Below are 10466 nucleotides of genomic sequence, written 5' to 3'. Positions count from 1 at the left end.
TGAAATCAGGCCAATCGCAAATGCCTGTCGATGTGATGCCACACCACAAGAGGCCGCTCCTACACTAGTTGATTGACACTGGTGTTTTAGCAAAGACCCGCCTCGAGTGAGAAGAAGCTGTCGGCCATTGTTTTTCGCCGCTGGAGCAAAATGGCGCCTAAGCGAGTGTGGTGTACAGTTGTTGGGTGTAATAGCGAACACAGCAGTCGTCATTCACTACCGACATCTGAGCCGCTGAAGACGCAGTGGCTGAATTTAGTTTATAAAGCTAACGTCTACGCCAATTTACCTAAATGCGTTCATGATTGCGATAATCATTTTTCACCAGACTGCTTTATAAACGCGGGTCAATATAAAGCAGGTTTTACTAGGAAGCAGCTCCTAAAAAATGGATCTGTACTAACGCTTGGTGTTCCTACTTCATCTTCACCAGGCTCAGTGAGTAATTTCTTTTTCTATGACTGTTTGCAGATCGCCTTTTCTAATAATCACGATGAATGCGGAGTGTAAGTTAACTTACACTCTCATAGAACATGGTTATGGCTTCTTCTCTGTGTACATCCGTCTCTATATAATCCCTAATCGCCCGTTTATAATAAACAATGCATTAAGGTGATTGTCTAGTTGCAAACTGTGTACGTAGTCGGAAAACTATATTATGTTTACCTTTGTTACATTAGATGGTTTATAACGATGTCTGTCGAAGATTAAGAAGTCATGTAAACACATCAGTAAACACATCGCGTCCGTATCTCTCTCGGTAAGTTTCTCCGCTTTTGTTGTTGTTGCTCGCGGCAGCGTAACAGCCCGTTAATTCATGCCCATGCAGTGATGAGAAAGACAAATCGAGTCGATGCATGTCCATTCTTTTAATTTCTGCGTTGTCAGGCGATATTACAAACTTCCGCGTAGGTTCCGTATTTAAATCAAACCAAAAACTACTTAAGAAAACAGGCTCAGGCTCCATAATCCAGCGTTTTCCAGTTTGGACTGCATTACCCACAAAGCACTGCGTTGTGGGCGAGGCTTTGTGGGTAATGCAGTCCAAAGCATTGCCCGCACTGGACTACACTCCCATGGCTAAAGACACGCCCCACAGAACTAAGGGGCGGGCTCAGCAGAGATCATAAGTATTTAAAGGAACATGCACTGAAATAGGTTGCTGAGAACTGAGCTAGTTTTTACCAGTTAAAAGTAGTGTTTTTTTTTACACAACCATTGAGAATTTTTTATTAAATATATTACAAACTTTTCATTAGGACCCTAAAGATCATATTAACATTTACTGAAACATGTTTCTGGATGATCCCTTTAATGTAAAGTGCATTTACATTGCATTTTGCAGCATATTAAAAAGACATGGGGTTGGTGGGGGTGGCAGGGGAAATCTACGCCCTTGTGTTACTGTATGCGAGTATTTTTAACATGAATGAACACTGACCACGCAGCAGTAGGAAACTGTTTGAAAAAGTAAATGCATCAGCTGTGCGTCCAGGAGCAGTAACACTGCAGAGAGCAACAGCTCCGAGTCCAGCACAGCTCCGAGTCCAGCACAGCTCCAGTGCAATGATTTACAGCACTAGAGGCAGACAGTTTGATTAGCAGTATAATGCTGCATAGCTTTGTTTAAAAAATAGAACTTTAAACTTTTTACTCAAGTTAAAGTCATAAGTACATGACGTTCTAAAATGTATTTGAAGTGCAAAAGTACTGCAAGTACATCACAAACAAAACAGTGTACTTAAACATTATTAAATTTGCTGTTGATAAAAGAAATGTGCTATGAAATGTATTAGTAACTAAAGCTATGTAATATAAAGATTTAGTAAAAGTACAACGTTTCTTTCAGAATTGTAATTGGAAGAAAGTAATATGAAATTAAAATATTGCAGTGAAATATGTTATATATGTTCTGATGTGTAAGTAAAAGAAACTAAAACTCATTTACATTTTTTGTGTGTGTGAAACGTTATATATTTTCTATATCTCTTTTACAGCACCAACACCAACACAAGTTAGAATGGAGATAAAGCAAGGTAAATGTCAACTTTTTAAATATTACAGAAATATTAAATTTGTAACCATTACAAATTAAAACAAGGCTTGAAATATTTCACTTTACCTATAATAAATCTAGAATATACAAGTTTTCCCTTAGAATATAATAGATTTTCCATAAACTAAAGTATAAAAAGTTATATAGTTGATCGTAATGCGTAAATAAGGTTCAGTATCATGTTTATACAAGCGACAAAGACATGTACAAGGGATGTCTTTGATTGTGCAGAATAACTTATTAGAGTAAAAGCTCCCTTTATTTCTTTATATATGAGGTTGTACATTGTTCTGCAAGAACAAAACGCCTTTGGTGATCAAAGCAGTTCATTTAGTGTAAAAGCATTCCACTGGAATGTTCACCTGAATTTTACCAGCAAAGAACTCTGTAAATTTAAATCAGTTTTTCGTCTTTGTTTCAGAGAATTTTCATCACAAGTCCCGCTTTGATTTGAACACCACTTGTAGATCAGTATGATGACGTATATAGTAACAGTCACACTTGTACTTACTTGTATGCTATAATTCCTTTTTTAGGTGCCAGCTTATGGGATGGCGGTGTAAGCTCTGCACATTTGTTGCATCATCAAAAGGAATTTCGATCATTATGGAGTGAAGTCTGGTACTGTTGGTCAATGATATTCACTCTCCTGTCTTCATTTAGACTGTCATTGCTTCTTTAAGACCTGAGAAGTTCTGCACACACATTTGTATGGATCCCACAGTTTGCAGGAAACTGAAGTGTGAAGGTGTGCAATCTTTCAGATGTAAAATGTGACTCATTAGATTCTAATACAAAAGTCGACTTTCCACATGTTAACTGTATAATGTTTGTGGCAGATGTATTGTTTGTAAGACTGTTTACTAATAAGATCAATTCAGCTCATTGTTTATGATCTTGTTACATGTCATTTGCAAAGTAAACCAGATTGAGTTTAGATTTCATGTCTTATCAAATTTGGCAAATAAATGTTTAATTAAAATGGTAATGTGTGTGTCGTTTCTTTGTTTATAATTTGGTGTCATTAGATACATTGACCTGAATTAAAATACCCCTTGATTAAAGGCTAAATATATTTTAAAAAATTAAGTGTAATATATTAATTCTGTGACAGAGAAGTATAAATTAAATTCAGTTAAAATATTTAGTAAATGTAGCACATTTGTTCATTAAATAATAGTCTAATTTTCAGTTTCTTCTATCTTGCATTTTAATTATATCTACTCAATTATTCTACTTTTTATTTTTACTTGGGGTAACCATTGCATTAACTTCTGATTTTCATTACATTTACTCAATTTTGTACATCATAGCTCTAAATAAAGTTATTCAGGTCTACTTACTTTTTGTACCAACTTGTACTCAATGCATGAAGTATATTTTACACGATTTCACAACTTTAAGATTTATTTTAATGTTTTTAAGTGTAAAAATGTTTTATCAAAAAAATTGGGTACAGCATAGTTTTATTTTTTGGGGGTGAATATTGTCATTCAAAAATAAAAAATAAAGGCAGAGTATCAGAGAACTGGAAGAGAGTTTTGATGATTCAGTTCATGCTACTCCACCCACTTCCCTTCATTCTCTCTCTTCCCCTCACTCACTCACACACACTACATGTCAAATTCATGCCAGATAATTAAATACAGTATAAATAAAAGGAAAAACAAACAGTCAAACAACGAGCATACCGTCAGTGTGTGGCCAGTGTTACTGTAGGTCTGCGTTAAGGACTGTGTGAAGCTTTTCAGAGATGCTGGAATAGGCAGTTTCTCCAGACTTTGTGGAAATTCTTGCGGAGGCAGTTGAGACAGGATTTTTTGCATAGCTGTGAGGAAGAGTGTTCCTGGATTTCTCCCAACTAGGTAGTTAAAAGTCTCCTCACCCAGAACATTGGACCAGCACTGCGGATCATTTTGCAGTGCGCTCTGCATTCCGAACTTCACCTGAGGCATGAACATGAGCAGGCTTTTATGGCACATCTCGTTGGCATGTGTGTTCTCTTTGGAGGTCCAGAGCTGCTCGAGGGTGAGATCCAGTGGTGTCATACCGTTGTTGTCCTCAAGATGAGGTGAAGCCCCGTTTCCCAATAGCAGTAGGACAGCCTCTGAGTTTGACAGTTCACAAGCCAGATGGAGTGGAGTTTTGCCGTCCTTCTTGTGGAGGCATCCTTCTCCGTCCATGTACGAGCGCGAAGAGGGCATTTTATGTGCCACCTGAAGGATGAGAGACATAATGTCTATCCTGTCAAAGTGGACAGCCTCTACCAAGTGCCAGCAGCAAAAACGCCCTCCTGGCATGGCAAGAGCGCCGTATGAGAACTTATTCAGCAAGTATTGTGCGTAAGCTCGGTGGTCAGGCTGAATGGTAAGCAGGAGCGCCTCGGATGGAGAGTATGTTTGTTGAAAGCCGTCAAGATCCCACTTAAAGATTTCTATTTTGCGCATGTCCTCCAGCATCCACACAGGTTTATGGTCACACACAGCTCGGTAAAACAGCTCACGCTTCTTGTTCGGGTCCGCCATCCAGGCGGTAGGAGAAGATATAGGCTACGCGGAGAAACGAAAACGCCTTTGGGCTGTCAGTGTTAAAAGTCACAATCGTACACAAATTAATAATTACATGGAATACAATGACACCACTGAAATGAACAGTGAATTTTTATGGGAGGCGCTCAAAACTTTTGTCCGCGGCCAGATTATTTCGTTTACTTCACATTTAAATAAGGCTCATAGGGCTAAGAGACAGGAAATTTTAGACGAACTTTTTAAACTCGACGAAACTTATGCCGCCTCCCCTTCTCCAGTCCTATATAAAAAAAGGCTTGTATTACAATTAGAATATAACTGTCTAATGACACACGAGGTAGAGAGACAATTACGACAAACCAAACAACGTTTCTTCGAGCATGGTGACAAGGAGGGTATATTACTAGCCCAACAGGCCCGTGCAGCCAGTGCATCAAGGGTAATCCCAAGAATTATTTCTTCTAGCGGTAATCTTACTACAGACCCGGCCGAAATTAACAAAATTTTTCTAGACTTTTACACTAACCTTTATACATCCGAGTATCCTTTAAATTTAACAGATATTCCCAATCCCCTAAATTCACTAAATTACCCTAAAATTAGCAATGATGCAGCTGAAAAACTAGGCAGTCCCATTTCTCCTCAGGAGATCCAAGAAGCTATTAAGTCAATGCAGAATGGAAAATCCCCAGGCCCTGATGGCTTTACGGTTGAATTTTATAAGGCATACTCTAATTTGTTAACCCCAGTCCTAGTGAAGATGTATAATGATTCCTTTCGAATTGGTAAATTGCCGGCTACTTTATACTCGGCATCTATATCCTTGCTTCTGAAAAAGGACAAGGACCCCACATCTTGTGCTAGCTACCGACCAATCTCTTTGTTAAACGTAGACTTTAAGATTTTAGCCAAAGTTCTTTCCCTTCGCCTCCAGGATGTTATGTCATCTATAATTTCTCCAGATCAAACTGGCTTCACATACGGAAGACATTCTTTTTTTAATACTAGAAGACTACTTAATATTCTTTTCTCTCCTTCAGCCAACACTCCTGAGGTTATAGTTTCGCTGGATGCAGAGAAGGCGTTCGATAGGGTGGAATGGGAATATCTCTTCTTCGCACTGGACAAATTTGGATTTGACCCTAAATTTATTTCTTGGATCCGATTACTTTACGCCGTTCCAACTGCCTCAATACACACCAATGGTGTTCGCTCGCAGCAGTTCTTACTTCAACGAGGTACACGCCAAGGATGTCCACTCTCACCCCTGCTATTTAATATAGCTATTGAACCTTTAGCTATCTGGCTTCGCAGTTGTGACGCATTTAAAGGTATTATTCGTCATGGTCAAACTCATAAACTCTCTCTTTATGCGGATGACCTGTTATTATACATTTCTGACCCCTTAGTTTCCCTCCCCGCTATATTATGCATTTTAGACCAGTTTGGCCATTGTTCTGGGTACAAGTTGAATTTCCAAAAAAGTGAGCTATTTTTTGTAAACCACTTAGCTAAATCTCTTCCTACATCTTCATTCCCCTTTAAGATAGCCTTGGAAGGGTTTAAATATTTGGGCATATCCATAACCAATTCATTTAAAGACTTGTTTTCTAATAATTTCACCCCACTCTTGGATAAATGTAAATCAGATTTTGCTCGTTGGAAATCCCTCTCCTTATCTCTAATAGGCCGTGTGAATCTTATCAAAATGATTATTTTGCCAAAATTTTTGTATCTTTTTCAACATGTCCCTGTCTATCTTAATAAATCCTTTTTCACCAATCAACAATTGAACGGGTTCCTTTGGAGTAACAAACCGGCTCGTATTAGGAAATCAGTGCTTCAACTTTCCAAATCTGAAGGAGGTTTAGCGCTTCCAAACTTTCGTCATTACTTCTGGGCCTGCAATATTATTAAACTGCTTTATTGGGTAGACCATAAGGGTTGTGTCACTACCCCGCCCTGGCTACATATAGAGGTATCCTCGTCTCATTCCCTGCCTTCTAATATCTGCTCACAGCTTCCTATTGAGCTTCACAAAATCTCACGCAACCCAGTAGTCACTAATACCATCAAGATCTGGCTTCAATTCAGAAAACAATTTGGCCTCCACAAAGCGTCTATTAACATGCCAATCTTAAATAATCATTTGTTCCCACCATCTCTTTTGGACCGTACTTTCGACATTTGAGCAAATAAGGGCCTTCGTACTTTAAATGACCCTTATGAAAACGATATTTTTACCTCTTTTTCTTCTTTATCAACTAAATTTAACCTCCCTAATAGCCATCTCTTCCGCTTTTTTCAAGTAAGGCACTTCATTCAAAAATTGTTTCCTCATTTTCCTAATCGACCCCCTGAATCGGAACTCGATTCAATTCTTACTCTGGACCCAGGTCAGAGACGACTGATATCCAGTATCTATTATAAAATATCCTCCCTTACCCCATCTCCACTCAATTCTCTTAAACAAACCTGGGAGCAGGATTTGGGTTTTGACATATCTGAGGATCAGTGGAAAGATATTCTTGATTTAATTCATTCTTCGTCTATCTGTGCCAGACATGCTTTAATACAATGTAAAGTGCTTCACAGAGCTCATTACACGAATGCTAAATTGGCTAAAATATTTTCAAACATAAGTGATGAGTGCAATAGATGTAAACATTCCCCAGCTGATCACCTTCATATGTTCTGGTCTTGCTGATGTACTGACTGTCCTGTTTGGGCTTTCCCCAACCTCAGTTACATCATCCACGATGCGTGGAGTCATTGCCTTTACCACTCTGTTAGCTAGACGTGCAATCCTTCTTAAATGGAAACGCGTTTCTCCCCCTTCATATGAAGACTGGGCACGAGAAGTATTACATTGTATTCAACTTGAAAAGATCAGATTTTCTTATAAGGGATCATTGAGTTCTTTCTACAAAACATGGAATCCCATTCTGAATATTATTAGACAAGTTAATACATCACCTGGACCTTCCCCTTAGAGACCTAATAGAGGATCATTTGACCGGACCTTACTTTTACTTTTATTGTAAATTAATTCGTTCTTTTTTCTTTTTATTTATTTATTATTATTATTTTTATTTTTATTTATTTATTTTTATGTTTTATGTGGCCTGGGAAGGGTTATGGGCGGGAGGGTATGTTGGCTATTTTTTGTTTTTAGTTTCATTTTGTTTTGTTGTTGTTTCATATAGTAGACACTATGTTCAGTTTATGGCTGAGGTAATACTGTACCTTTTGTATGTCTGCAAAAATTAATAAAAAATAAGGGAAAAAAAAAAAGTCACAATCGCTCGTCTCACCAGAAAAAGTAAAGGCACAAACAATTAATACCTGATATGTTCATAAAAGAGGCGCGATTGTCACTCTCACATGGTCGATGATTAGAAGGTCTCTGGAGCGCTCGATCAGTGCACGTACGTGACGTTCCTACTGTACGTTGTGAGATCACGTTGCCTGTTGCCATGGTACCACCCAAGCCACAAAGGACGCTACCTGCTGTGACGTCACGTGAGAGACGCCTGTGATGGAACTGCCTTTACAAACACAAACAGTACAGTAGGTTCTGTCCATATTTATATCCCCCCTCGACCTCCCCCCCCCCCCCACAAATGTGCCAATCATGTATTTATTTATCAATTCACAGTATCGCGATGTGTTGTTATTCCTGTCTCTGGAAGAGTTGCTTGAAATTTTCTATGGACTAAATCCGTGTATTTATTGCCAGCTTAAAACAACAACAAAAAAAACAGCTCCGCTAGAAAAACACGTTCTCCGATGGTTAACATTTTCACCGTGGATACGGAGCCAGAGGTCCTGAAACCACTAAACATTGGACGTCGGATAAATGTGCAGATCATGTCTATATTGGGTCCGTCGGTCCATGACCAATTCTGGACATCTATTCGACGTCCAAACTAGGTCCACTATTGGGACATCCAACCATGACCCAACTTGAATGTCATTTTGACATCATTTTGACGACCTAATCTGGCTTATTTTTTTATTTTACCGTTCAACATTTGACCTAATCTGGCTTTTTTTTGGGACGTCATTTGGAAGTCTATGGCAGTGGCAGTAAATGTGTTTTACAAAATAGAGCCTATCAACAGATGAGTATACATATGAATACAGATTATTTATAAACAAACAAGATTTATTATCTGTATGACTATTTATTTATTTGGTAGACTATATATATATATATATATATATATATATATATTTTACATTTTCCTGTTTCCCTAACAGTTTTTATTTTATTTAAAGTAGCCTATAATCAAGTTATTTACATTTTTATTTTATATTGTATTGTGGCGTAGGCAGGGCGGCGGCTGACGACCATCATGCATCATTGTATTTTGTTTTAAAAAAATCATGGTAGCCTAGACTATCCACCTTATTCATATTTTACAAAAAGATGAAAATTAGCCTCCCAAAAATGACATGGAAAACACCTTCCACAGACGTCAACATTAGACGTCTGATAGACGTCGAAAAAAGACGTCGCCTGGCGTTACAAAACAACCCCATCAATGGACGGAAATTTGACGTCCAACAATGACATGGAAAAGACGTCACTACGACGTCATATTGCGCAGTGGGAACGGAGTGTATTCGGCTAATAATTATATACAAATATGTAAATATTTAATCTGTTATGTGAGATTACAGAGGTAATCCCCCCCAACACAGTCTCATAACAAGTGTTTTTATTAGCATTTATTAAACCCTATATTGTACATTAAGGCTATGTGCAATTGTTTTTCATTTCTTTAGGCTTTTAGTTAACAAAGCAAATCTCTGGCTCATGTACATTGTATGCATAAAACACCTTTCATATATGCTTGTATCCTATTCCAGATTTAGTTTACTCATTGATTTTTATATTATTATTCACTCTTTTGGGGATTTTCCCAAGATTTGAATTGTGGCTGCTGGAATTAGTGCATTTGGCCACAAGAGCATTAGATCAGGAACTGGCATCCCAGTGGTGTTTACTGGGGTTGAGGTCAGGGCTCTGTATAAAACACCTAAGAACTTCCACTTCAAACTTCCATGTCTTCATGGAGTTTTGTTGGCACAGATGTTGGAACAGATTTTGCTGAGAAGGCATAAAACTACACAATGCAAATACATTATATGCATGCATCAGTTTGTGGACGGAAGATCTATAGGTTTGGTCTTCAGCAGTCCACAAACGTTTGGCCATTTAAAGTATTTTCATTTTGTTTTAATCTTCTCCAGAGCAATAATTGTACTGCCAGACAATTTCTCAAGCAGTGCATTAACTGCAGACATTACACCACACAATACATCTTAGGTGTGAAGAACATCGTTAATGACCTCAGACTCGCTGCCTGCAGCCTTGCAAATGTCAGCTGATTCCCTTTCCACAGATGTTACAGTACAGCAATGTCAGGACTAGAGGGGTCATTGCAGCATTTCCACTCTGCGCATCTTCTTGAGACGCCGTCGTTTTCGTCGAGCTGCGACTCGCCCTACTTTGATGTCTAGAACATTTTCAGCTTCACACAATACATCTCCTAGAGTGAGCTGGGACATATGACATCTTAAAACATTAGCACATTTCATAACACCCAATAATCCAGAATAATATGATTATGAGAAATAAACAATGAGCAAGGCATAAGACATATTGCTTTTCAAACAAGTCATTTATTATTTACTTTAGTCTAGTAGGCATAGTTGGTAAGTTAGAAAATAACTTATCAGTTAAAATAAAAATTAGAATCCATAACTGGATCATCATGGGAAAGCAGCTGAAGATCATGTCCTGGTCCCAGTCATGCTGGGGGCTAAATTGTCTTCTAGTGTAGACATGAGTAGAACAAACTTCTCTTCTCTTC

The 10466-nt window shown here is 38.2% G+C and overlaps 1 protein-coding gene across 1 annotated transcript; it reads right to left on the bottom strand.

Annotated features, from left to right (window-relative positions):
• Nucleotides 1–685: 685 nt before the first annotated feature.
• LOC128540861 (ankyrin repeat domain-containing protein 9-like) lies at nt 686–4581 on the bottom strand. The gene is made up of 2 exons (XM_053510849.1): nt 3748–4581; nt 686–697 (listed from the first exon to the last, which is right to left on the bottom strand). Exons 1-2 carry the CDS (start codon nt 4579–4581, stop codon nt 686–688), a joined length of 846 nt encoding a protein of 281 aa, XP_053366824.1.
• Nucleotides 4582–10466: the final 5885 nt, after the last annotated feature.

This window comes from Clarias gariepinus, chromosome 14 (genome assembly GCF_024256425.1).
Source record: "Clarias gariepinus isolate MV-2021 ecotype Netherlands chromosome 14, CGAR_prim_01v2, whole genome shotgun sequence".
Taxonomy (NCBI): Eukaryota; Metazoa; Chordata; class Actinopteri; order Siluriformes; family Clariidae; genus Clarias; species Clarias gariepinus.
This window is presented reverse-complemented; position numbering and strand designations above follow the sequence as displayed.

Bases quoted from the DNA above. Each gene is read 5' to 3' on its own strand.
- LOC128540861 (XM_053510849.1), bottom strand. From the start codon at position 4,581: ATGGCGGACCCGAACAAGAAGCGTGAGCTGTTTTACCGAGCTGTGTGT.